This window comes from Rosa chinensis, chromosome 4, assembly GCF_002994745.2.
Source record: "Rosa chinensis cultivar Old Blush chromosome 4, RchiOBHm-V2, whole genome shotgun sequence".
NCBI classification, from domain to species: domain Eukaryota; kingdom Viridiplantae; phylum Streptophyta; class Magnoliopsida; order Rosales; family Rosaceae; genus Rosa; species Rosa chinensis.
Genome location: NC_037091.1, coordinates 45,378,442 through 45,406,010, shown reverse-complemented (window position 1 = coordinate 45,406,010; position 27,569 = coordinate 45,378,442). Strand labels below are relative to the sequence as shown.

General features: G+C 37.4%; 4 protein-coding genes across 6 annotated transcripts; all 4 read right to left on the bottom strand.

The window, feature by feature from the left end:
- Positions 1 to 1,549: 1,549 nt before the first annotated feature.
- Positions 1,550 to 4,345, bottom strand: LOC112201097. 2 transcript variants are annotated; one of them, XM_040517602.1, is made up of 4 exons: positions 3,024 to 4,345; positions 2,162 to 2,327; positions 1,967 to 2,050; positions 1,550 to 1,820 (listed from the first exon to the last, which is right to left on the bottom strand). In XM_040517602.1, exons 1-4 carry the CDS (start codon positions 3,173 to 3,175, stop codon positions 1,701 to 1,703), a joined length of 522 nt encoding a protein of 173 aa, XP_040373536.1. In that variant the 5' UTR covers positions 3,176 to 4,345; the 3' UTR covers positions 1,550 to 1,700. The 2 variants fall into 2 exon arrangements, with proteins under 2 accessions (XP_040373536.1, XP_040373537.1); XM_040517603.1 differs by having other exon boundaries at positions 1,973 to 2,050.
- Positions 4,346 to 7,646: 3,301 nt separating this feature from the next.
- Positions 7,647 to 9,784, bottom strand: LOC112199398 (F-box protein At3g07870). Its single transcript, XM_024340423.2, has 3 exons — positions 9,098 to 9,784; positions 8,209 to 8,374; positions 7,647 to 8,081 (listed from the first exon to the last, which is right to left on the bottom strand). The coding sequence occupies exons 1-3, from the start codon at positions 9,673 to 9,675 to the stop codon at positions 7,950 to 7,952; spliced, it is 876 nt and encodes a 291-aa protein (XP_024196191.1). The 5' UTR covers positions 9,676 to 9,784; the 3' UTR covers positions 7,647 to 7,949.
- A 4,747-nt stretch (positions 9,785 to 14,531) lies between these two features.
- On the bottom strand, positions 14,532 to 16,632 carry LOC112199397 (UPF0496 protein At4g34320). 2 transcript variants are annotated; one of them, XM_040519029.1, is made up of 2 exons: positions 16,541 to 16,632; positions 14,532 to 15,979 (listed from the first exon to the last, which is right to left on the bottom strand). In XM_040519029.1, the coding sequence occupies exon 2, from the start codon at positions 15,960 to 15,962 to the stop codon at positions 14,823 to 14,825; it is 1,140 nt and encodes a 379-aa protein (XP_040374963.1). In that variant the 5' UTR covers positions 15,963 to 15,979; positions 16,541 to 16,632; the 3' UTR covers positions 14,532 to 14,822. The 2 variants fall into 2 exon arrangements, with proteins under 2 accessions (XP_040374963.1, XP_024196190.1); XM_024340422.2 differs by having other exon boundaries at positions 14,533 to 15,979; positions 16,504 to 16,574.
- A 5,944-nt stretch (positions 16,633 to 22,576) lies between these two features.
- On the bottom strand, positions 22,577 to 24,073 carry LOC112199827 (peptide methionine sulfoxide reductase B3, chloroplastic). Its single transcript, XM_024340787.2, has 3 exons — positions 23,814 to 24,073; positions 23,010 to 23,166; positions 22,577 to 22,913 (listed from the first exon to the last, which is right to left on the bottom strand). Exons 1-3 carry the CDS (start codon positions 23,906 to 23,908, stop codon positions 22,755 to 22,757), a joined length of 411 nt encoding a protein of 136 aa, XP_024196555.1. The 5' UTR covers positions 23,909 to 24,073; the 3' UTR covers positions 22,577 to 22,754.
- Positions 24,074 to 27,569: the final 3,496 nt, after the last annotated feature.

Genomic DNA, 27,569 nt, shown 5'->3' with positions numbered 1-27,569 from the left:
ACTTAAATCATCATAACTTCCTCCACAAGAATGCGAATCCACTTCCGTAAAATTCCTCAGAAAGCTAACATCCGTATCTTTCCAATGGTATAAGGCTTGCCTGCTAATTCATTCTGAGAAGGTACAGTTTAATCTTTGAAGTTGAAGAAAAACAGAGACAATTCTGGAAGATCAGAATGGCCAGCATCCTTTCAATCCTGCGTTTGACTTAAGCTCCAAATCCTTCTTTTCTCCAATTTAACCTACAAAACACAAAGACAAAGTAAATGACTCAAATATGACAAGTTCTAAGTCTAGAATCCTACATTTAAGGGTATAAAAATGTATGAAATTATGAACCTATCACAAGCTTCTCCTATATATGTGATCGCAAATTTCATGATAGTAATTTCCATTGTTTCATTGTACGATCTTGTCTAAACTCTTGGAATGAAGCTAGTCACTTGCTAATGCTATGATCAATGGTGGTGGTGAATAGCCTAATTTCAAACTGGAACTCTTGCTAATATTGGGGTTGTTTAAATTGCATTCTTTACATAAGAATTGAAAAGTAAATGGTGAGATAACCTCTTTGGTCATACGAGATTAGCTTACTGCTTGTCATGAGTATAGTAATTGTCTGGAGTTTGGACTGCAGTTTGATAGATTTTTAGCTTGTACAACTAATTTAACCATGGTTAGAGCTATGCAGATAATGCAAACTAAAAAACAAAAACGAAATGGTTACCAAAGAGGGGAAGAGAAAAAACGATATTGTTGTTGGTATAGGTCGAAATTTACAGTGATTGATCTGGAGTTGTAAAGGATAATATATGAACCAGAATACACATTGGTTAATCGATCACACTGTAAAATCCAATGCGTTACAGAAAACTGAAAAATAAGCAGTGGTAGGGAAAAGTGATGAGCCAGATGTTAATTTATCAAACCAGTAGGGAGTAGAAGCAGCACTTACTAATAACTACTGCTAAATGTTTAAGAATGGGGATTGTAAAGATGAAGAACACGAAGAACAGAGGAAAAAATTTACTGGTATTTGATGGTTTCTGTAATTGCACAAGTCTAATCTTCTTGCTTAAAGAACCAACTACAGTACATCGGTATTTATACTAACCATGAGTGACTCCTTTACTAAATTGCTGACACATGTCCCTTATTTGAAGCTTCTGGAAATAGCTGAGGTAACCAATTAGCTGGCAATGCTTCATTACCAAGCATACAAACCATCACTCTTATCAATATGGGATAGTAAGAACTACTTGGAGGATTCATAAGCATGACCATAAACAATCCCTTGTTGCTAGTATATTTGGTAGGTTGGAAACCCTTAAGACTATTCAAGCATCAGGGTCAGACTAGGCCATGAAACAAGAAACCAGCACAAACTAGTTTCAGTGGAAAAATGTACACACATCAGTAAGATTAACAGCATTTAGATTCACAAAATAACCCCAAAGGCACCTGCTCAAATATACTTTTACATGGACTTTAGGTACACTCGTGTTCATGTAAATAAAGCCATTTTGGAATACTAGATCTAATACAGACTTTTAAATGGAAAGTTTCATATTCAGTACTTGCGAATTCAAGTAACTAGGAATAACAAAAGGTCATCACCCCTGCATTTTTGCTCTATAGAAAGAGAGTTGAGAAACAAGCAGAGAGTGGCTACGGCCTTACAACAAGGAAATGAAAAGTTCTTAGGAGGAACTTGAGTCAAAACATTTTTGACACATTGCGAATCCTTTACCTCTGAATACATAGCCCAATTGCCCACCACATATAGCACATTCACTCCCAATCCTCAAAGTGAAACCCAGCTGTTCATGGACAATCAAGAAAACAAAACAGTATAGTATTGTTCAGCAACTGGAGAAGGTAAAACAATATAAAAAAGATTAAGAAACACAAACAACCAAACATGGGCTCAAGAAACTACACAGACAAATAAACTTAGAGAACTTACACTTACAGAGCAAGTTTTGGCTCTAGAGCTAGGGAGGCCCTCTTGAACAGCAGGGGAACAATAGCCTGGGTTGAGTTTTGAGGACTTATGGGGTGGCATCCCAGAAACAACAATAATCAGATAGATTCAAGAATACACTCTCAAACAAACATGAGCGCAAGAAAATAGGTAGATAAAGGAACCAACACAACTTACAGCAACAGAGGAAGCTATGATTCTAGGCCTAGGGAGACCCTCTTGAACAACAGGCTGGCAATTCCCTGGGTTGAGTTTTGTGGACTTATGGGGTGGCCTCACAGAACAAGCAGAACTACTACTTCCTTTATGAAACAGCTTATTGAAGTTCTCATTGTCTCTTACACTGCATATCATGTAGTAGTAAGCAAGCTGATAAAAACAAAATTTAAAGTACAAAACTCAGGTTCATTTGTTAGCTGGTAAAAAGTAAGCTGATATCATATATAACCAAAGAAAATATGTTACTACTTAATCTTCATGGCAAAAAGAAAACTCATCTATAATGTAAACAATGAAAACTGAACAAACCCAACATTAACAAAAGTTCTGGTTTAAGCGTAGGCTAATCCCTTACATCCCCACCCTTGATCATTGCATTAGCAAGTGACAGGCAACTTTTCTGAATAACTAAATATTTTATTTGTACTAGTAAACCATAAGGATCATACTTGTTCAGTCCTTTTCTAAGATCATGTGAAGGAGCCTGCTAACACTTGTTTTGTTGAAAAAGTGTTAACAATTGACAGTGTATTTTATTTTTTGTTCAAGGATTGTTTTCAACAGCACCAATTTGTTAATTAATTCAACAATAAATAAAACATAAAGGCTCTGTAATCCTTTAAAGGCCAGCAAGGAGCAGAAACAGATATACTATACTAACAAGATAACTGCTACCTCTTACTTTCTAATGTAAACATAGACAATTTAGCAAGCTACTTATTCACCAAAAAAAGCAAGCTACTTATTCAACAGTGTATAAGTTCCAAAAAAAACTGTTGCTAAACTTATTCATGTATATTTGTAATCTATGATAGAGTACCTTTCCACCTCCTCTCCTTTTGAAATATAGTAGAGTGAAACAAAGGATGGACTATAAGACGTAGCGACAAATCCTAACCCAATCGGACCAATACTAGTTTCCTTGAAACTCTTTGTTTCTGGATTATAACAAAACCACAGCAGAAGCACCATACGACATTAAGATTTCACCGTTACTCAAGAACATAATTGGTTCATAGTCTGCACGTGTCAAACTTCTTGTGGGGCTCAAGTTTTCAATAACAAGAAACTTTGTCCAAGACTCTTGGACACCATAATCCTTCATAACCCACATATCAAATTTGCTACTGTCATCTTCAAAGGCACATAAGAGGAGACAACCTCCCAGCACTCCCAAGGTTACCCGCTCTTTAAGTTTCCTTTTCGGTGCAAAGTGGCTAGGTGGGGGTATTGTTTGAAACTTTTCTGTTTCAAAGTTGAAGGAATGCATAAACTCATAACCCGACCAATACTGGGTAGCCCAATGAAGAGCTCCATGTAGAAAAGCATTAAACGGAAACCGCACAATGCCAAAAGGAGCCTGTCCAATGTCTCTCCAAACTCCAGTACCAATGGTGTATATCTGAGCCTGATTCGCCTGGCAAGTCTTTAACACTTTGTACTCATTGGTAGCAGCACTAAAACCAAGTCCATTAAAAGCGAGGTAGTCTATACCATTTTTAAGAGGTGCTGTGGTGATGAACTCACCCAAAATTGGATTACACACATACAAGATATCATTTCTTTTCGGTCCAGACAAGCAAAGCAAACCATTGCAGGAGTTTAACAAACCATATTTCGTAATGAAACCCTCTTTGTCACCGATAAGCGGTATGCTAACTTTGGGACGAAAACTCATCTTCTCTAGCTGCAAATCAGGAGCAGCACATTCTACTATCTGGGTGAACTCTAGTATCCTCCCTTTCCATCTGATGGGATGAGGAAATGTCTGGATCAAGATGCCAATTGGGGATCTTGAATGGAGAAGACGATTAAAATGAGGGTGGGAAATCACAAAAAGCCATGATTTGCAAACGCACCTGCAGTTGATGAGAGTGTTGGGAGTGAGCCTGGAGAGAATTTCCATGACTAAAGCCGATGGAAGTTGCCGGATTCGGCAAGGACCTGTGGGCTGCCGTTGTTCTCCTTTTGCTCTGATGCTTCTGATCACTGTTTGTCTTTTCCTTGGATTCATGGTGTTTCCAGAGAAAGAAACCTTCTTTCGGGAAAGTAGGTAGCTAGTGATTTAGTGGAATACAAGAAGTGGAACTCTGGCTAGAGCAGAGAGCATCGATTTGGGTTTAGTGGGTTTTAGATCTTTGAAGAATGTATAGTAAGAAACTGTCATGATTTGTTGCTTATTCCAATTCTCTCTTCTTTTCTTTTCTTCTTTTGAAATGGTGTTTTGGAGGGAAACCTTGGCGCCAAAATCTCATTTGAGTGTGATAAGTGACTTATTTTTTGGATTTCTTTTTTTTCTCTTTTTATTTTTGAGTTAATGACCAATAACTACAATATCACACTATTATTTACCAACAGCAGACTCCAAAACATGAAGCTCATGCGGTCAACAACCATTAGCCCATCATAAAGAAAGAACACTCAAATATTAAGAAATTACGAAACATGCCACTGACTAATATAAACCATTTCTCCCAAAATCAAAACGACCCCAAAATCTAAACCGTCTGAAAATCAAAACATCTAGGGCTCCGGCGAAGCAAGGGCGCTACCGCGACCTGGCGGCAAAGCAAGGACGCGACCCAGCGGTGAAGCAAGGCGCGACCTAGAGGCTAAGCAAGTGCGCGACCTGGCGGTGAACCAAGCGCACGACCCCGGCGGTGAACCAAGGAATGACCCCGGCAGCGAACCAAGCGAACGACCCCGGCGGCGAACCAAGCGCGCGACCCCGGCGGAGAACCAAGCGCGCAACCCAAACGGCGAACCAAGTGTGAGACCCCAGCGGAGAAGCATGGCCACGACCCTGATGGCGAAGCAAGGGCTCAACCTGGCGGCGAAGCAAGGACGCGATCCAGGCGGAGAACCAAGCAAGCGACCCCGGCGGCGAAGCAAGGGCTCGACACCGGCAGGTCAGTAACTATAGTCTTGAAGGTCAGTAGCTATAGTCTGATTATGCATTCAACACTGTCGAAATTCGATTATGCTTAGTAGCTTTAGCTGAGAAATTTTGGTTGAGAAATTCTGAGGCTTTTGCAATTTGGTGGAGCTGTACTGATCTTAATTTGTTTGTTATTTCTGCAAGACTCAGCAACATTTTGTTTGCAGGTCAGTAGCCATAGTTTGATTATCAGTTTTGTATATTGCAGGTCAATAGCTTTAGTTCTGTATTTATGGTACTTTCTTATTGGATCTTAATTTGTTTGTTATTTCTACAGGACTCAGCAACATTTCGTTTGCAGGTCAGTAGCTATAGTCTGATTATCAGTTTTGTATTGAGGGTTATCACATTTGGAAGATCGGTTTTGAATTTGTTTCTTTTTGTGAATTTGTTTCGTTAGTCAATTAGTCATAATTTCTAATTTCTGCAGGGTCAATACTTGGTGTTACATCTGAGGAGCTGAAACTACAGATCAAGCTGGGTATCCAAAGGATGCAATATCTATTGTTTTTGTGGAATCAGTGTCTATAGTCTTGCTGTGGAATCATAGTTTTAGACTTGTGCTTTTGTATTGAGGGTCAGTAGCTTTGGTTTTGTGTTTGTTAGTTTCTTATGAGATTAGTACTACTGAGGGTCAGTACACTACTGAGGGTCAATACTCTATTTGCATTTATCATATACACAAATTAATCGAAGCAGCATTATGTGAAGCAGCATACATGGAAAATTTACATTTACTTTTTCTACCTGTTTAACTTGGTAGATAATGCGATCTTTGAAATATATTTATTGTTGAGTGCTACTGAGGGTCAGTACACTATTGAGAGTCGGTACATTACTGAGAGTCAGTACTACCATTAGAAATCAGTTAAGGTTATTTTTGTAATTTCTCATTAACAGAACAATTCAAAAAATTGGTAGGACAATGGCCGCACGGGATATGGGCCTTGCACATGGGTCATGAACAGTACCGCAAGGGAAATATAAAAAAAAAGGCCTGTTAATGGTAAATATTGGATAAAAAGTGTAGTTGGTGGTAATTTACTATTTATTTTTTGTGTCGATTGGGAAAATTGTTTGTATAGATCAAACAAAATTTCCTGCCAGCTCTTCTTTGCTGGTAAACTGAACTTCACCTAGCATTACTTTTTTCAATTCTATTTAGTTTTTTTTTTAAATAGAATATTCAATCTTTTTCATACAAATTTTTATTTGTTGTAAAACAGAAAAAATTTTGAGAGAAAGAGTTTGGACACAGAGAATAGAATGTGTGTATTATTCATCTCACCATAAGGAGCCTTATATAGGACTACATGGTGTACACGAAAGGGTAATGCTTAATTACAATCCAATCACTCCTACAATTACAACCTATCAATCACCAATCTATAGGGATAGGCACCTATTACTCAACATCTATTTACATGATTATCCACAAATATTTACAACATTATTCGGTTTTAGTTTTAAATTTGATTCTTACTAAAAACTAGTGGTGTATTATGTTTTAGCTATGGGAAAGCCTATTTGCTTTGCTTTATTGGTTTACAACGTACATGCTATTTTGTTTTATCTTGATAATAAGATCATCTATAGATATTCATTATCAGCAACCAATCATAGTAAAAAGCATAATCTAATCGATTGCTTTTCTTGCAACAAATCCAGATCCATGCGTAACATAGTTGAAGATTGTAATTGGTATCAAAGGCTGAGAACAATTTCAAACGCAATACAACGTTGTCCCGTGGATGATACCAATTTCACGATTTTGCAAGTACTTCCCATTTCTTCCTCACTTCTGTTTTTTATTTTTACCCCTCATTTCTTTCATGTATTTCCCAATATCCGTCAAGCAGATAATGAAAAGTTGAAAACCAAAAACAATGGAATGGTTACCTAACAAAGAAGAACCGAAATGGTTACCAAGCAAAATTGTTGTCAGTATAGGCTGACACTTACAATATTTGACCAAGATTTCCAAAGTTTAAACCAGAAAACACATTGCTAATTCAACAAAAATTCAATATTACCCATTCTAGACACACACACACAGAGTTTATTTTTCAGCGGTGGACTAAATTTATTGAATAAACAAGTGCCAACTTTTAGTTAGAACTTAGAACTTTAAAAACAACTAAAACCGAGCAGTTGTAGCCAATAGATGATCCATGTCTGTGGAGGAAACGACTAGACACTTATCAGCAAATGATGCAAACCAGAACAGAGTAGAGGCAGCACATATCAGTAATGACGGCTTATAAGTTTTAACCTGCAGGGTATTCATGGCATCACCACTTTTAACTACAATTCCAATCAAACCCCCAGCAGGCAATAAGATCCATTACCAATAATGACAATTTCCTATTAGAAGGATGCATTTCAGAGCAACAACATTGATTCAACAGTACCCAATAACATTGCTATAAGACCTTCAATTCAATGCCATATTGAAATTATAGTAGGCTGAAATAAAAATAGCCACATTTAGTATTAAGGAAATAACCCAAGAAGCACAACAAAAAGGTCGCAAAGACTTGTAAACTTTTGCATAATACTTTAGAGTACAGTTCAGGATCATAAACTTTATAATACACTTAATGTTCATGTAAATGAAGCCATTGGAATATTTTAGCTAAAGGACTTGTAAAATAGGGAAATGCATAGTCAACAAGTACTTGCAAAATAATAAATCTAAACACAACAAAAGTTCATCATCACCAGCTCTGTAGAGATAGAGTTACAGTGAGGGATGTAAGTACCAAAAAGAAGCCTTTTGCTGCCTTACAAAAAGGAACTGAAGATTTCTCAAGAGGAACTAGCATCAAAACATTTTTGACACATTGCGAACCCTTTTCCTCTGAAAACATAACCCAATTGCCCACCACATATAGCGCACTTACTCCCAATCCTCAGAGCAAAATCCACTTGCTCATTGCTCTAGGGAAATGATGCGAAAAAATATCATTCAGCAAAAGGAGATGGTAACAACAATAATTAATCAGATACTTTCAGGAAAACACTCCCAACCAAACACTGGCACAAGAAAATAAATTAGACAGCTTACAGTTGCAGAGGAAGTTGTAATAATAGGTTTAGGGAGAGCCTCTTCAACACCAGGTGGGCAAGAGCCTGGGTTTAGATTTGTGCACTGGTGAGCTGACGTTCCAGAACCAGCAGCACTACTACTCCCTTCACTAAACAGCTTGTTGAAATTCTCATTGTTTCTTATCCTGCATATCATATGATATAGTAGTTACTAGTAAGCATGATAAAATGAGTTGTACCTTGTACAAACTCAGAATCTATCACAATTGCAGCCTGAGGTGTCACTGAGTCAAAATTCTTGAGTCCCACTTCAAGAAGTGTTCGAGTATTACCATAGTATTACCAAAGTCAGGTTATTTATGTAATGTCCTGTAGTTCAGCAAAACTCACTTGCACAGAAAGATACTGTACTAATAAAGAGTAAGCTGTTCTCATATTTAACCAAAGAAAATCTGTTACTATCTTATCGTCATGGGAAGAACTCATCTTTAATGTAAAAAATGAAAACTGAATAAAACCCAATATTTGACAGAAGTTTTAGGTTTGGCTAATCATCTACACCAACAAGTGACAAGCAACTTTTAAGAAATATCTAGATATTTGTACTAATAAATCATACTTATTTATCTTGTCCAGTCTTTTGTAAGCTCGTGTGAAGGAGCCTGAAAACCTTGTTGATAACTTATTAATCATTGACAGAGTATTTATGTTTTGTTGAGTCCCACAAAGTTCTGCAAGAACTGTTATCAGTATTCCTATAATATGTTGGAAGTTGGAAGAAACGCAACAATAAGTTGACTACTACTACTTGGTTTATACTGTAGAAAACTTAGGAATCAACACAATTATTATGTATAACAGAGAATTGTAGTAAAACTTATGCATGTTTGTAATGTATGCTTTTGTACCTTTCCACCTCCTCTCCTTTTGCAATATCGTAGAGTGAAACAAATGATGGACTGTAGGCAACTGCAACAAATTCTGACTCAGTCGGAGCAATACTAGTTTTCCTGAAACTCTTTGTTTCTGGGTTATAACAAACCACAGCACCAACACCATAGGACATTAGAATTTCACCATTACTCAAAAACATAATTGGTCCATACTCTTCAGGTTGATATCTTCTTGGGTACAAGTTTTCAATAACAAAAATCTTCGTCCAAGAGTCTTGGACACCATAATCTCTCATAATCCACATTTCAAATTTGCTAGAATCATCATCAAACACACATAACAGGAGACAACCTTCTAACACTCCCAAGGTCAACCACTCTTTAAGTTTATCTTTTGGGGCAAAGTGGCTAGGTGGGGGTATTGTTTCAAACTTTTCTGTTTCGAAGTTGAATGAATGCATAAATTCATCACCAGTCCAATGCTGCGTAGCCCAATGAAGAGCTCCATGTAGAAAAGCATTGAATGGTGATCGCACAGCGCCATAAGGAGGCTTTCCAATGTCTCTCCACACTCCTGTTCCAATGGTGTACATCTGCGCCCGACGCGAACAGCTAGTGTTAAGTACCTTGTACTCATTGGTAGCAGCACTAAAACCAAGTCCAACGAAAGAGCTGAGCTTAACACCGGTATCAAGAGGTGGAGTGGTGTTCTTTCCTTTTGTTTTTTTTTTTTTTTTGGAGGGAAACTTTGCCGCGTGAGAAATAAGAATTGCATACAGATTTTTAGTTTTTTTTTTTTATTATATATATATATATAAATATTTTTTTTTAAATTAAATAGAGGATTAGGCGATATTAGTTTCTCTGCGATAGCCGATTTGGGGTGACTGGCACCCACCCACAATCTTGAAAGAAAGGGAGTCATCGCAACCGGGAACCCACCGCTCATCCCTGTATTTTATGATATTAATAAAAGAAAAGAAAACACAAGAAGAGAGAGGGGACATGAACCAAAACCTCTCTGAGAATAAAATGAAGTAAAGTACTCAAAGTGAGCACTAAGCAGTAGTTACAAACTGAAGGATAGAAGAAGGACATGCAGTAACCATGCATAATATAAATATGTGACCACGCGGCAACCACATATATGGAACACGCCTATAGGTCATCAGCAATCATGCAGTAAAAACCACCATAACCCAAGTACACCTTTTCATGAAGTCTATCAAGCACCACATAATTAGCTAATACGGAAATTCGGTAAACCTTGCAGATAATGAACAAAGGCTACCGAAGCACAAGGAGGGGCAAGAGTCCCACCAATAATACCTCTCATTATCCACCCCATAGTTAGCTAAGCAGTCAGCCACTTGATTCCCTTCTCGATAAATATGTGAAAATCGAATCTGCATAGAGGAGAGAATGGTACAACAACTAACCCAATCAACAGTTAGACGCCAAGGGACTGAGCAATTTAGATAGTTACATCAGAAATAAGTACACGGGAGAGCCATTGTGGCTCCTCCTCAACCCAAACTTGAAATGCAGGAAATAAAAACGCATTTTTAGCTAAAGTATGTGTTGTCTGATTACATCTCCTAGAGATATATGTACATATAACTGAAGAGAATAAGTGGAAGAGATTTCGCACTTCATCAACCAAATAGCCTTCAACCAACCAAACAGAATCTGTTGTGTTCAAATCATTAATCACTCCCAAAGCATTCATTTCCAGAATTAATTGTGTCGATTGAAAACCTGCTTGGATAATAGTCTGAATGCCCAAGACTGCTGCATATAGTTCTGTAGCTTTGACAGAAAAACCACCCCTTATCCCTTTTGAAACCGCAATCATTAAATCACTATTTCATTATGGAGGACTGCACCTAATCCTCTTAAGCCAAGTACATCGTCCACAGCACCATCCACATTCAGTTTCTGAAAAGGAAAAGAAGGTCAAGTCCATCTAACCTGAGCAGTAGTTCTATTAGCAGGGTAGCAAGCTTGGAGACGTTGCTCCAAAAATTGTTGTTGCAATTGTAGAACTTGAGCATACAGAAAGTGAGGATTGACCAGCTTGTAGTTGAAAATCACATCATTTCGAGCCTGCCAAATCCTTCTACATATTAGCACCACTAAACCCAATTCATGTAAAGTAAGAATTGATGCATGCTGCATATTGAAACAGGTCTGTGAAGGTCCCAAACTGTCCACTACCCACTGCACTCTTGAAAGGAGTAGTCTTCCAAACCTCCTTAGCCTTTGGACAAGACCAAAGGGCATGTAGAATAGTCTCCTCCTCTCCCTGGCACCTAGAACAAACTGAAGAAGCAAGAAGATGTCGATGATGGAGTGAAAATGTTGTTGGCAAGATTTCATGAAGCACTCTCCAAATAAATACTCTTACTCCTTCAGGGATTTTTAATTTCCACACAACCTACCAAACCAAATCTAAATGATTAGAAGAGCTTCCCTCCTGACCATCACCTCTAACCCTCAAATTCTGAGCAAGCTGGTAACCACTCTTCACCGTATAAACTCCCTCTTTTGTATAGTGCCAAATCAGTTTATCTGAACAAGGAGTAGTAGGCAATGGAATGTTACAGATAGCTGCCACCCTGTTTATGATTGTGAATTATTTAGTAGAATTTTGCATGGAAAATTGAGAAGTGAAGAGGACAAACAAGTCTAAAACAACTAGATACAATCTCTTCTAAAAGACTAACAAAAGTTAAGAAAACAGTGAAAGACTAAAGAGTTAAAGGCATCCAGTGCCAAACAAGTCGAAATTAAAAGGTGAGAGAGCAGTTAGGGGAAGGCCTTTTGCGAAATTGAGTATCTCCGAGCAAATGGCCATGATTTGCCAAACTGTAAAAGAATCAGTTAGATTTCAAACTTAGCTATCTTTGTAGTTCGCATAACCATTTTCAGATATAAGATGAGGAGAATTTTAATTTTAATTTTAATTTTGATTTTTTTTTCACACCTTGCCTATTAATTCTAACTTCTAAGGTTATTACTCTGTTGTTTGGTAGCTGAGAAATTTGATGGAACACAAAAAAGGAAAAGATTTCAATATACAATAAGTAATCCAAATAGCAGCAATTGGATAATTTTAGGTTGCTAAGCTTAAGTTTTTTAAATTTTTTTTTTTAATTTTGTATATGTGTATGCATGTAAATCAGGTAAGAAGGGATTTGAGGCTTTTACAATCAACTATTCAGAATTGCATTACTTGACCGGTTCTATTTCTATCCAAACAAAGAAATGTGTCACATGGATGGCAACTTTGGTCAATAATATAACATCTCTAATGCATTTAAGATGAAAAACAATACAAAAAAAAAAAAAAACTCTGCTTCCATCTTCTTTATTTAATTTTCATGTTTTCTTAATCTGGCTTTCCAGAGGTCCATCTTATGGGGGATCTTCAGATTGTGAGCACCTGCAGAAGACGTAAGGGAAGAAATTTAAGCATATATACTTGGAAAGAGAGGCAACCGATTCTGGAAGGATATTGGGCTCCATTTCAAGACCCCTCAGGGATGCCATTGAAGGTATTCCACTCTCAATTTGGTTATGTGTTGTGAATTGAAGTATTGTTAGTGTGAACATAGTATTTTGTTTGATTTGTTTGTGCCATTTGATCGATCTGTTTCAATGTGGGTGTCAATGTTTGCATTGAAAGATCAGTTCTTGATCTAATTGTTGGCCATTTCTTATTAATATGGCTATGTAATTATGTACACTATTTGATCTGTTTGTCTGCATGAAGTTTTGTTCTTTGTTATTGGGTGTGTTGAATTCTCCGGAGCATAGAGCTTGATTGTTGTTCTTGCTATTTTGCGATTCTTAGTGTATCTATATGCTCATCTATTTGTAGAAATGTTGGTTTCATGCAAAAGCTATTTATGACTTCTTATATAACTCCTGGAGGGGTCAAATTCTTTGGTTCAAAATTTCGTTCAATTTTTGGGGAAGTTTGCTCTATGGCTATTGTTAACTGAATCATGTGTACTCATGCAGAGGTTCAAAAATTTGGGGAGTGGGAAAAAACCTATATTACGAGGTGAAAATTCAGTTAAGGGTGTTGAGTTTTGAAAACATTGGACAAACTTTTTCGAATTCCTTGGAAGCACAGATATTGAGTTTGAAACAGCATGTGAGACTTATGGCAGGAAAGCTGGATGAGATTAGGGAAGGCTTGAGGTGAAGGAGTCCAGGGTTGCTGAAGTGGAAGATATTGGTAATGTTAGCAACTCTTCTAAAGAAGAATCAGGCTAAAGGCTTTGTAAACTCAAAACAATTTTGGAGGCAGGAAACTGTCTCTTACATTTAGCATTACTGTTTGCTGCACTATTCCTATTAAATGTGTGATATATGGTGTTTTATCACTTTGATAAAAAAACAAGTCTTATTCAGTTTTATCATACATTATTGTAAATTGTTAGCAACAACAAATCCCGCAGCAAAGCGCGGGTACCATTGCTAGTGTAAAACTATACACCCTTTTCTCCAGCCTTCACTGGTTAATTAAATTTCAACTCTAATTGTGAGTTGAGAACATGGTCCCCCTTGATTTAAAGGGACTCTTGGAAATGGGTTCCTCATGGAACTGGATTTTAATTTTGAATTTGGGTTTGGTTATGATGAATGATTTGGCTTTGAAAAGAATCAAAGTGGGTGGTGGCGGTGACGTATTGGGTTTCAGATATTGGAATCAAAATCCAATCTTTTTGAGCCTTTCGTCTTCTTCTCCGATTTGAGTCTATAAATTACGATTGCCACAAATACATACAAAGTTGCTTTCTATTTTACTCTGCCTTGACTGGGTTTTCTGAAATCACATTGGGCTTTGCTGCAAATATGGTTTCTGGATCTACTTAGAAACTTTGGAGAACAAGAATGGTGAAAGGATGAAACTACCCTTCAAAATATGGCAACTGACAGCCTTCGTAACTGGGCTAACAGCTCCGAGTACTATTGTTGGGTCGGGGTCACTTTGTTGTAGTTATGGAATTTGCTGGGCTTGATGAGAGGAAGAAATTGGCAATGTTGATGGCGCATGGGGGCTGATTCTGGCCTCCTAATTTGGTTAGTTTGGTTGATTGTAGCGTGTAGTACTTGTAGAGATGACTTTAGTGGAAATCGGAGGAAGTTTGGTATTGATTGTGATTTTCCAAAGTGTGGAGTTTCGGTTGTCGATTTACGGGAATCCGACTGTTGGATATCCCTTGTTTCTATTATAGAATACTTAAATCGACGAATTTACCATTCTGATCTATTTGAAACTTGAGGTATCAAAGTTTAGAATGAGCCAAAAATCATGTACTTTTTGGATGATTTTCCAAAAAAAAAAAAACTTCTAGAAATAAAATAAAAATGGCAAAGTCAATCATGGCCGATGAACACCCATAAATAAAGAACATATTGAAATTTACTAATTTAGAAAGAGATCCACATTTTGTCGATGACTTATTCACTGTTTAAAGCTTTAAAAACCAAAAAAGACAGAACTCTCGCAGTCTAGATACAGGCATACCGCACTTCACTACTTGGCCAATATACATATATAAAAACATAGAATAAAATATATATATATATATGAATTCATTTCACCAGTCCGTATTATCGATCATACAATCTTAAAAGTTTGACCATGCATGATGGAAAAGCTTCTCCAGTTTTATTACCAAAATATCAAAAGCATTTTTTCATACCAGCCAGAGCTGCCTGCTATCTATGCTTTCATGCTCCTCACAACCTTATCCCTTGATTTCAATACCTCAGAGCTGCAAGTCTCTCCTTTTTCCTCCAATATCTCAATTTTCTTGAGAAACATGTCCAGCTTACTCTTAATATTCTTGATAGCGTTTTCCACTTGTCCCTCCTCCATGGCAGAATCAGCATGACAATCGTGAAACAAGACAGCATCGATCTCATTTACAACCTTATCGATGAGAAACTTTACGTCACCCAACTCCTTGATGCAAAACACACTTGCATCATGCATTGTTTGCAGTATCACTTTGTCATCATTCAAACTTTTTTCATATTCTGCCAGCAAACCAAGAGCCCAATGATGTCCACCAATTACTGGGGCAATGGTAACAGCAATAGCTGCAGAAGCAGCTGGATTAACCATAGCTAGCAACGCGACTGCAGAAATAACTTGGGCAGCCACTGTGGTGATGAATATCATATTCACCGCCTTCTTCCAAGCGCGAACGCTCTTCCGCTTGTTTGCCAACTTCTCATATTCAATTTTCAGTTTATCGATCAGCCCTTGATTCTTGGCCTGCAAGCTTTGAATCTTTTCTAATAATCTGTTTGCAGAATCGTAATGGTGTGCACTAGCCTTGAGACTCTTCAATTTCCTCGAAATCCTCACGTACTTATTTCCTCCCTCGAGATCAGTCTCCATCTCGCACTGTTGAATTACTTGTTCAATCTCAAAATGGTTGTTGCGAGCCGATTTCAGGAACTTGTCCAATACAGAGCAGAAATCCAGCATCTCCTGGCTGTTGTCGACGTACTCCTCCACCACCACCTTAAAGCTTTCTTCACTCTTAATCTTCTTCTTCTTATTCTTCCACGCACCACTCGTTATATCTTCTCTGCACACCCTGATTGCGTCCACAGTCTGCTTGTTAAATTCTGTCACATATGCTATGGCATCACTCACATAATCAGTTGAAACACCTCCATTCTGAAGGGTGCTGATAACCTTTGTGGTTCGGCTTTGGACGTCGGCGTCAAAGGATTTCAAATCTGCATCTTCCTCGCAAGCGACCTTATATGAGTTCCAGTCTGCTTCACGCCTGCAAAGGTCCTTAAGTGACATCCACGACCTGCGGATTAACTCTCTCTTTCCACCCATTATCTGTCAAACTGTCACTGAAATCCCAAAAGCAATAAGTTGAGAAAATATAAAAACCATATGCATAGACGAGACAAGCTACTGGTGGGTATGAGATACCCTCATTTACAACTATTTGAACAAAAATTTACAAGTATTTGAACCAAAATTACAACATTGAGAACAAAAGTTACCATATTCATTTACACTATTTACATATAGTTAAACAAAAATTACAACATTGACAACGAATTTGTTCAAAAGCTTGTAAAAATGTCGTAAGAGGTGTAATTACCAATATTAGAACTAAGATTACAACATTGACAACGAATTTGTTCAAAAACTTGTAAAATGTCGTAAGAGATGTAATTACCATTATTAGAACTAAGATTACACAAAGTAGGACTCAAATTACAACTTTGACAACAAAATTTGTTCTCACTTTTGTAAATGCAGGTATGAGATACCCACCACTACACTAGAATTTCCCTGCATAGACGCATAAAAAGTAGGAGAAACTAAACAAACAAAAAAAGGAGAAAGGGAACAAGAAAGCCAGTACCTGAAAATGAAAATTTAGAGAAAATTGGAGTGATCACCTTTCAGCACAGTTGAGAATAATGAAAGAACTTGAAATGCTTGTGAAGACTATAAAGTCTCTCGGCTGTATTTATAAGAGCCAAAACGGTCCCCCACTTGCTGATCGAGAAAGGTACACAGAAAAAATGGTGGAACGAGAGTGTGTTAAGAAGCTTAATTGTAAAAATAAAAATTGTATTATTGCCAAGTGTCTCGGTCAGCTTTTTTTGACCAAGAATTAATCAATATCTTGTGGAAGATTTTTCCTACAATTTCCCAGTTGTTTACATCCAAATTAAGATGGTGGGGACTATTGGATCGAGAAGGCTTTTTCTAACCAAGAATTCATCAATATCTTGTGGAAGATTCGTCCTACAATTGCCCAGTTGTTTACGTCCAAATTAAGATGGTGGGGACTATTGGATCTGGAAGGCTGAAATCCAAATCTCCATATTGAAATCACCCAATCCAACCGCGTCCTAAGGTAATCTGCTTTATTGGTTTAGAGTTTTGCTATTGGAACCTTCAAATTTACTCATTTGACCTCTATGTTTTTTACACATTTCCAAATACTAAATTTACTCACCTCACTAAAGTTCCTCAAATAACCTCACTCATATAATTTGCAAACAAATTGTTATCTTTAAAACAAAAAAACTTAGTCATTTCAATGATTTAATTACTCTATAAATCTTAACTGCATATATATTTCTTTTTTTTCTTTTCTTTTTTAAAAAGAGGATCAAAGAGTTTCACTCCTGCCCCCATGGTGACTCGAACTCATGACTGCATATACATTTCTTAATCAAACAACATGCATAAATCTTTTTTCCAATAAAAAACAAAAATCAAACACAAAGGTATTGAGTTTCAAGAATTAATTTCTAATTCATAAGAAAATAACATGAACTATTCTGTGTTTTTTTTTTAATTTTTTTTTCTATTTTAGCAGTGCAAAAAAAAAAATTTGAAGAAATCATTTTTTTAATGTTTATTTTTTCTCTCTTTTTTTTGTACCTCATGATTAATTATTTAAATATTTTTTAGTTTTTTTTTAATTGCTAGCTCTTTTTTCTTCTTCTTTTTTTATTTATAGCAAATATAATGGATAAACTTAGATTTAGGTCAAAAATCATAATAGGATTTATTTTGTTTTCCCTCACCAATATGCGTTTAACATATATAACATAGATTTTTCTATCACATGAGCTTACTCATATTTTTATTTCTTATTAAATATATATGAAAACTTTAATGAGTATGTAGTGAAATTGGAAAATGAAAATAAGGAAAATAATAAAGAATACAATATAATATTATTGAATTGGAAAGTCTACATAAAATAAATATAATATTTTTTTGGTATAATTATTGTCCTTAATAGTCATTTTATATTAGGTTATATATGTCATTTAATAATTGATAATAGAGTGAGGTCAAGTGAGCAGATTTGGAGGTCTTAATAGAAACACTCATTGGTTTATTCTATAACTCTTCCAACAGTACCTAGAATATTTGTTTATTGGTTTATGGGTGCGGCTATTGCCACCCTACCATTTTCTTTGTTCACCCTACATGCTCATTACACCCAACATATTAATTTTAATTGTTAAGTTTACTTATCTAACCCATTTCTGTTTCCGGAAATATCCTTATATGACATATCTAAATAAATTAATTAATTAACGAAAATCTCTCATTTAATTTATACCAATACAAAAAAACTAAAATATATTAAAGTTTCCTAATGAAATCATAATCTGATTTACTTCCTTTTTTTTTTTTAAATTTTTTCTTTCAGTTTCAATATTCGTCTATTTCAACCCATGTCAAAAGATTAGCAAGTTAACAACTATGAGCAATGAAGAAGGGATTGATTTTTGTTTTTTTGTGTTTTAAATTTATATTTTCAGTGTTCACAAAGGGTATTGCAAAAATTTTGATGAAATTAACACTAATAATTTTGTGAACTGAATAACGAATTAATGCCAAGGAGGCAACAAAAAGACAAAAAAATAGTAATAAATTTTAATTTGGGTGGAGAAGTTGAAGATTGATGTTATCTAATGAGAAATTAAGTAGTCTTTGTATGTAATTAATTAGTTGTGTATTTCATTTTCCCTACAGATTTGTATTTTAGAAAATTAGTGTACTTATTAGTCATTTTGCAGTTGAGTAATATAGTCTTTCAATAATTCAAATGTCTGTAGGGTGAACTAAGAAAATTGTAGGGTGGCAATAGCCGCACCCTTGGTTTATTTGCTGTTTTCTGGAGGGGTTGAATTATTATTATTTTTTTATTTTTTGGGACTTTTTTCTCTTTTACACCACTCACTTTCTTTTTTCCCACTTACCCATAAAAACTCTAATAAGGCCTTCCCTAATACCCAATTATGTTTTTTGTTTTTTTTTTAGACTATTATGTTCTCACTCCTTTGTTATAGAGAGAGAGAGAGAGAGAGAGAGAGAGAGAGAGAGAGTGTGTGTGTGTGTGTGTGGAAGAGAGAGAACCCATAGGAGACTTCGCCAGAGTCCGGTCATAGGCTGCCAAATTTTTCTGAAAACCTTACCGGAGGCCCCAAAGAGGTCGATGAAGATCTTATAAGTCACCGGAGATTTTTATTGCCCCTTTATAAATATTTATTACCCCCAATAAACTTATATTGCCCCTCAATAAAAGTTTATTTTATTGGGGGACAATAAAGATTTATAAGGGAGAATGGAGACTAATTTCTCTAAAATTGGACAAATAAAAATTTGATTAAGATCGAAAATGAGGAGATTGCATCAATTCAAATTGTTTTATTAGAGGACAATAAGGGCATGTTTACTTACTTGGAATGGGAGGGAATGATTACGGGGTAAAAGTATTCATGCGTTTACTAACACATAAAGGAATCGGAATGATTCCGGATAAAAATATTCATGCGTTTACTAACACATGAATGAATCGGAATGGATGTAGGTCTCACCTCTTTATAAGAAATCGATTCCTGAATACTCAGGAATTTGATTATGTAGGGGAGAGATGAGTTTATGAATCAACTCCTCCGGGATCAATACTGATTGCTTTCTTCTCCTATTCCAGTTGTCTCCGATTCATGATTAGTCTCCATTCCAAGTAAGTAAATGTAGCATAAAAGTTTATTGGGAGGCAATAAAGGTAGGGGCAGTAAAACCAAAAAAATAGAAAGCAATGCAGCTTAAATTGAAATAGCTACTAGAGTTTTGTTACTTCAATCAAATTTATAACAAATATATATAGAGCTTTTTTTCCCCAAAAAAAAATATACATATACATATATATATATATAGAGAGAGAGAGAGAGAGCTGGAACCGATTTAGCTGGTCGGGCCCACCTGTAAATGTGCAGTAATCTCCTCATCTTCGGCGGACGATGTTTTGAGCTCCTCCATGAGCTGCTTTATCTCGAGTCGCTGCTTGTTCATGTCGGAAGGGTTCAATCCCTGCACCTCTTTCGCTGCTTTTTCCAATTGATCTGGATCAGAGCGACCCAAAGCTCAATGCAACATCGAAACGAGCAAGGAGAAGCCTCCGTCGATGTCGACAGCAGAATCTTCTCAATTGATCGGGATCGGAGTGACCCAACGCTCACTGCAACATCGAATCGAGTGAGGAGAAGCCTCTCTCGGTGTCGATAGCAAAATCAAATGGAGAAACGAAATTGAAGATAAGCCTCCGGTGACCATGGCGGCGCGTTTATCTTTGAAGCGGAAACTGGACAAGTATAGTGAGGAGTGTATGATGGTCCGAATATGATTTCGTTCAGGTTTGAGACCCAAGTTTGAGAAGAAGACAGTTCGAGCTCGGAAACTGCAGTCCATGAGTGTCGCATGAGCTAACAGGGACGGCGAGAGAGAGAGAAGAAGAAGTCGTGATTTTGCAGAAAGAGAGAGAGGGAGGAGAGAGAGATCGATGTTGAGTGGCATGATAGTAGTTGTTTAATCAGGTTGAGGGCAGAATAGTCATTTTAGTTTAAATATGGGAATAAAAATCTATTGTTGGGGCAAAGTGGGATAATTTTGATTAATTTTAGTGTTTTGGATCAAAAACCCTAAGGTATAATTGTATAAAGGTTAGGGAGATTAAATGGAATTAGTATAAAAAAAATACATTTCTGATATAATTGATTAAAATGTCGTACAACTTTTCAATGACCAGGTCATGATTCTTTCTTTTTCTCTTCTACGCTCCACAATAAGTCTTTTCTTTGATAATTTCAACACAAGAAAAGTCTATAGTTCAATTAAGTAATCGACCACTAATCAATGTCCACTGCACCATCTCCTTGACTTGTTCGTTTAGATTGTTTGTGATTAATCAACATTAATAGTTAACTCTTATAGGTCCACAATCCAAACGGGTCATTCTACGAATCACCTTTTGAAGATGTTTTTAAGCCAATTTGACATCACTTGTATTGCGAAAATTCTTTTATACACCGGCGGTGTAAGTGACTCATCACTTACTAAGTAATCTCAACCATTGATGTCACCCAACCGGAGAAAGCACGGTCATCAACCCCACCATCTTTGGGAATCTGCGTATTCCCTTTCTTACTTGCATGTTAGTGATGTTACCCTTTCGCTCTCGAGCATAAGCATGGTAATAATAACAATTGTCTAATGTTCACCTTTAATCCCGTAGCACATAATCACCCCATAAAGGTCTTCCTCATTTCTCGTTGCAAGCCCTGAACCAACCTCTGCAATTGCCACAGGTCCCAGATTTGCTTTGTAGCTTTTTGAGTGATGATCCCAACACTTCCACTCCACTTTATTATCAATTTGTCCATCTAGGGGGTCAAAAAATTGGCCTTGTTTTGCATAAATTCTTCTACCTATTCACAACGGAAACTATTCCTGGCTCTCAACATATGTCTCTGCCTCAGTTTGAGGAGATTGCATTTCATGGCAGAAACAAGGGGAATGTTATTCTCATAACATTTGAATATGAAATTAACTTCGAATCTTTGGACATAAGAGTACTGTATGCTCACTATTCGCCACCTTGAATACACTGGCAAGCGGGATCATAAGAGGAAATTTTCTACATGTACCAGTACCATACTCGGAAAACTAGTTGGTGCTACTGCGCTCTAAATCTGTGTAAGTGTTGTTGAATCCTTTGATAGATTTATTAATTTCCTGTTATCTAATTTGCATTTGAATTTACATTCATAGCTGAGTGAATAATTGCTTGCATTTGATTTTGGCAATCATTTGTTTTTTTGTTCAAGCATTTACATCTGAACAATATTAAGATGTAATGATAGCCCGATCAAACACCTTCATAATCTGCTTATAGTTGTCTTGTTTGGGTGATTAGTAAATTCTTAGCATTAAAATACTGCCAGTCTTTTACTGCTCTAACAAGAAAATAATTAGTTTCTTCTATCTGCAGCTAAATGTTTCATTATACCACTTTTGGATGTGATTATTGGTTCTTCTTTTGTGAAAGCAACATATCTATGTGATTGATCTCATCTGCTACTGCTAGAGTTTTTGACACATTGTCAAATGAAAAAGTTGACCTATCAAAAGTATGCCTATCCTTGCACTGATTTCTAGTGTTTTTGCAGTAGTGGAGGTTAAATGCTAAGGTTGTGAAGTCCTGAATAAAAATGAAGCTTTTTGATGGAAGCCAAAAGAAAATATCTTCTTCTTGTGTGCTCGGAAAGATGGGGAAGATAACGTAAATGGCACACTCTGCAGATTAAATGTGCTTCTCCTCAGCAATACTGACAAGAGGAGTGGTAATCAAGCAAGCCATCAATACCGCCGATGAATAATAACCAAATATTGGCCTTGTCTTTCAAAAGTACAACATGGATCAACCGTGAGTTGAAGGTGAAACAAGGGATGGGAACTCGTACTACTACTGTTGGTACACTTCTTAAGTTGTTTGGTCTTGCAGTTGGATGATCGAGCAAGCGGCCTACTTCTGTTTCTCTACTTAATAGAGAGGTACTCTGATGGATAAACAAACACACCTTGCATGGTAGGAATGGCCGGCCATGAATCAAACCAAGCCATGAAACAGGAAACTAAAACTACGAGCTTTTATTGGCACGTACTCGAAACTTATAACCATACATCATTCGTCACTCTAACAATCGCTGCCAACCTTGGTCATCATAGAACACAAAACACTACACTAAGATTCAAGAGTACAAATGCAGCTGAAATGATGATAGCCCAGAAGACTTCAATTCATGACGCAGAATTTTCTGGAACGAGCTTAATCGAAACGCTGTTGACACAGTGGCGTTCATCTGTTGGCACCTTGGTCCCCTCCCATTTGAAAACATGTCCCAAGTGACCACCACAAGCTGCACAGGTAATCTCAGTTCTCCTGCCATCCGGATCCGGCTGAAACACAGTAGTTTTGTTTCAATTAAACCTCAATAAAATGCATTAAATGCAATCACAGAAACAGCACCATCTTTAGCAGCATCAGAAACTTACAGAACGATTAATGGCTCCAGGCAAACCCTCATAGAATGCAGGCCAACCACATCCAGAGTTAAACTTGGTTGAAGACTTGTAAAGTGGTGTTCCACAACCAGCACAAGTATAAACCCCTTCTTCGAAAACCTTGTCATATTCCCCAGTGAATTTTGGCCTGTGCATTTTATCAAACACCTTTCATGCATATGTCCCAAAACTAAAAATCCTCACATTATGATCAAAGAATTAGATGACATTTTAATATGCTAATTGCATTATTAGCTCTTTAATCTAAGATCTAATTACAGATCATAGTGAGAAAACCCATCACAGGGTTGACCCAATTGATCATTAGAATGCTAGGCTTTGTAGGTAACAACAGATTAGACTTTATAATTTCTTCTAAAAGATGTAAAGGCCAAAACTTTAACTTCTACAACTTAATAACGTTGTTAACTAAACCTGTTAATTATCCAGTTAAACGCCAAACATAACAAACCCATCATAGGCTTCTGCCAATTGATCCCTTATGGTATAGTTTTATGGGTGACATATACTAAGAAGCAATATTCAGTTGCAAATTCTATGCATTGAATTGAAGGTTTTACCCTTTTCAGACAAAAATAAGAAAAGCATAGTCTAAAGGCACAAATACACAGACCACAAAATTAAAGAGACAAAACATTTACAACTTCACTGCAATGATTCAGAGTGATCATAAAACACCAAAAGGGAGAGAACCCATTAAAGATATGGACTAAATCAACCATGATATAGTATGTTGTAGTGAAGAAAGCAGAAAGGGAAGGAAATAGGAATTACTCTGTCCCTTTCTGGCGTAGAATCCTGAACTGTTCAGGGGAGAGAATAGCCTGCCACTCTTCCTCGGCCTTCTGAACTGAACCTGGTGCAGCCATCACAACTGTCCTAGCTACAGTAAGTCCTTCACACTCAACACACAAAGGATCACCGATGGAGATGGAGATGGGTGTTTCCTCAGTTGGGAAAGATTTATTTAGATACCGGGGAAATGAACATGGACGCGAAATCGACTAGATGGGCTTTTCGCATTGATTACTGTACATTAAGCGAGTGGTGATGGGCAGCGTCATCGAAACCAGGTATCTAAAAACTAAAAATCTTTTATTCGTAAAATTAAAAATTGTACTTTTCACCACATTCATTCCATGATGGATGGCATAGTGAATTTCTTAAAGCTCAGCAGTCACAGGTTGAATTAGGGATGGGCGGTTTGACCCGAGAGACCGAGAAACCGAGTCGATCCGGACCGAAACCGACCATTCGGGTCGGTTTTGAAAATAGAAATCCTTAGTTCGGGCTAAACCGAACCAATTAAAATGTCTTCCGGTTCGGTCTCGGTTTCAGTATTTGCAGAACCGATTAGAACCGATCCGGACCGATAATTGTACATGTATATGATTTTCTACATTTGTAGTTTGCACTGAGTTTTTGCTGCATTTCTGTGTTAGATAAAAAAAATAAAAATAAATTTAATCAAACCGAGCCCTAAGGCCTAAGGCCATCTTTGACTTTTATATATATGTATATTTTTATGGGAAATCCAATAGGAAAAGCCCATCAAAGCCCCCAAAGCTCACATCTTAACTTGTCATCCATCCACTTGTTTGGAAGGATGGAGTCTTATAAAGGCTATAAACCTTAAAACTTTCTTCTATGTGGGACTTTAACAAGTTCCTACATTCTGCATTCTCTGCTTTACTGCATTTCTGCTTTACTGCATTACTACATTTATGTTACAGTTTTACTGCATTTCTGTTTTACTGCATTAATGCATTGCTGCATTTATGTTACAGTTTTGCTGCAGTTCTGCATTTCTGCGTTTCTGCATTACAGTTTTTCTGCATTTCTGCATTCTCTGCTTTACATTACAGATTTTCTGCATTTCTGCATTTTCTGCTTTACAGATTTGCTGCTTCGAGTCCTGCGTTGGGGACTACAGTGGTGGGATCCGAGGTTCGGACCCACCACGACCAATGAGTCTGATCAGCTGGAATGTGCGCGGGCTTGGGAACCCGTCCACATTCAATGCTCTTAAGAAATTATTAAGGGTCCAAGATCCTGACTTTGTATTCCTTATGGAGACAAAGAAGAAGAAGCAAGTGATGGAAAGGGTATGTAGTAAACTGGGTTATGCTAACTGTAGAGCTGTGGAACGAACTGGGAAGCAAGGTGGTGGTCTGGTTTTCTTTTGGAAGGATAATATGAATGTTTCTGTAATTGATGCTACAACAGGCTTCATTGATGTGTTAGCTCTGATTGAAGGCAAGCAGGTGAGATTGACTGGGTTTTATGGTAGTCCGGAAACTGGAGAGAGGCGTCATTCATGGGAAGCGCCCCGACGTCTCTCACATTTATATCCTCATGTTGCATGGTTCATGTTTGGAGATTTCAATGAGATCCTTAAATGTGAGGAGAAATGTGGAGGCAGATTGTGACCAGCTGTTCAAATGGATAACTTCATTCGGGTTGTTCCTTGCAGGAGATGGAATTCTCCGGTCCGATGTTCACGTGGAGTAACGGAACAGTACATGAAAGACTGGATCGGGGATTTATGAATACTATGGCTGCTGATGAATTCCCTCGAGCTCATGAGTTCCATGTGGAGGTGGGAGCGAGTGATCACTTGCCTTTAGTTTTTGATTTGGAAGGGACTGGTCTACATAGGAAAGTTGGGGGAAAAGAGACGTTTTATGTTTGAGAATTTTTGGGTTAAGGAGCAGAGGTGTGGGGATATTGTGAAGGAGGTGTGGGAGAATCAATCTATGGTGGACAACAACCTCTTGGGTAAAATCACTAAATGTGCCGAGGAGTTATCTTTTTGGAATAAAACGGTCATCGAGCATGTCCCTAGAAAAATTGCCGAACTTAAAGCCCCTCTACAGTAGTTTCTAATTGATGTGCAAAGTGATCATGATAGAAAACAACGTGCTGTGATTAAAACAGAACTGGAAAAGTATGCCAAGATGGAGAAAAGTATGTGGAAGCAAAAGTCCAGAATTGATTGGCTACAGGAGGGTGACAAAAACACCAAATTCTTCCATGCTTACGCAAAAGGACGTGGTAGGCATAACTGATGAGAATGGTGTGTGGTGTGAGGAGTTGCATGAAGTACAAAATGCTTTTCTCTCTTTCTTCACGAAGTTATATACCACGGTGGGCTGTAACAATATGGATTTGGTGCTTGACAAAATCCCTCAGCGCGTTTCTGCGGAGGTCAATGCCAGTTTGATGAGGAAATTTGAAAGATGGGAAGTTGAACTTTCCCTGAAGCATATGGCAGCTCAAAAATCACCGGGTTTCGATGGGATGTCGGCCTTATTTTTTAAAACTTATTGGCATGTTGTGGGCGATTCGGTGTGTGATTTTTGTCTAGGGGTGTTGAATGATGGTAACGATTTTGGCGAGTTTAACCACACTTTAATTTCTCTTATTCCGAAATGCTCCAATCCCAAGCTGGTGACCGAGTTTAGACCTATTAGCTTGTGCTCCATTGTATACAAGCTTATATCGAAGACCATTGCTAATAGGCTCAAGAAGCATCTACCGGATATTATTTCCTGCACTCAGAGTGCTTTTGTTCCGGGTCAAAATATTCAAGATAATGTGATTGCAGCTTTTGAAACGGTTCATACCATCCGAACACAGCAGAATATGAGATCACCCAAGATGGTTCTCAAATTGGACATAAGTAAAGCTTATGACCGAGTAGAGTGGAATTTTTTGAGAGCTGTCATGCTGAAGCTAGGGTTCGGGGAAGAGTGGGTAAATCTAATCATGAGGTGTGTTGTTTCTGTCTCCTTCTCAATACTTTGGAAAGGACAACCTGTTGGTTTCTTAAGACCATCTAGAGGAATACGGCAAGGAGACCCATTATCTCCTTATCTTTTCCTCTGTGTATCAGAAGGTTTGTCTGGCCTACTTCAACATGCTGATGATATGGCTTTTATTAATGGAGTTAGAGTGGCGCCTACAGCACCTTCGATTTCTCACCTACTATTTACAGACGATAGTCTTCTATTCGTCAATGCATCGGTACAAGAATGTGTTGCACTAAAACAATGCCTTCTACTTTATGAAAGTGCTGCAGGTCAACGTATTAATTTTCAAAAGTCCGCTCTCTCTTTTGGACCCAACGTTGCTGAAGATGTGAAGAATGCTGTGATAGCTATCCTTGATGTCCCGGTTGTTGATTTTCATGAGAAGTATTTGGGGTTACCAACTACAATTGGGAGAAATAAAACAGATGTTTTCAAGAAACTGAATGAGAGATTGGATGTTCATTTACAGGGTTGGCAAGGGAAGTTCCTCTCAAAAGCGGGTAAACTTGTGCTAATCAAAGCAGTGGCTCAAGCTATTCCCACTTATTCTATGAGTGTTTTCCAATTGCCTGTGGGGGTTTGCAAAAAATTCCAATCTAAAGTAAGTAGGTTCTGGTGGGGGAAAGGCGGTGACACAAGAGGAATCCATTGGTGTAGTTGGGATAAATTGTGTAGGAGGAAGGAAGAGGGTGGACTTGGTTTTCGGGATCTAAAAGCT

Coding starts and splice junctions, on each gene's coding strand:
- LOC112199397 (XM_040519029.1), bottom strand. CDS start 15,962: ATGGGTGGAAAGAGAGAGTTAATCCGCAGGTCGTGGATGTCACTTAAG.
- LOC112201097 (XM_040517602.1), bottom strand. CDS start 3,175: ATGGTGCTTCTGCTGTGGTTTTGTTATAATCCAGAAACAAAGAGTTTC. Junction 2,328..3,023: donor AAAGGAGAGGAGGTGGAAAG/GTACTCTATCAT, acceptor CATGATATGCAG/TGTAAGAGACAATGAGAACT. Junction 1,821..1,966: donor CCAAAACTTGCTCTGTAAGT/GTAAGTTCTCTA, acceptor GTCCATGAACAG/CTGGGTTTCACTTTGAGGAT.
- LOC112199398 (XM_024340423.2), bottom strand. CDS start 9,675: ATGTACACCATTGGAACAGGAGTGTGGAGAGACATTGGAAAGCCTCCT. Junction 8,375..9,097: donor AAAGGAGAGGAGGTGGAAAG/GTACAAAAGCAT, acceptor TATGATATGCAG/GATAAGAAACAATGAGAATT. Junction 8,082..8,208: donor TTACAACTTCCTCTGCAACT/GTAAGCTGTCTA, acceptor TCATTTCCCTAG/AGCAATGAGCAAGTGGATTT.
- LOC112199827 (XM_024340787.2), bottom strand. CDS start 23,908: ATGGCTGCACCAGGTTCAGTTCAGAAGGCCGAGGAAGAGTGGCAGGCT. Junction 23,167..23,813: donor CTACGCCAGAAAGGGACAGA/GTAATTCCTATT, acceptor TAAAATGCACAG/GCCAAAATTCACTGGGGAAT. Junction 22,914..23,009: donor CTGGAGCCATTAATCGTTCT/GTAAGTTTCTGA, acceptor ACTGTGTTTCAG/CCGGATCCGGATGGCAGGAG.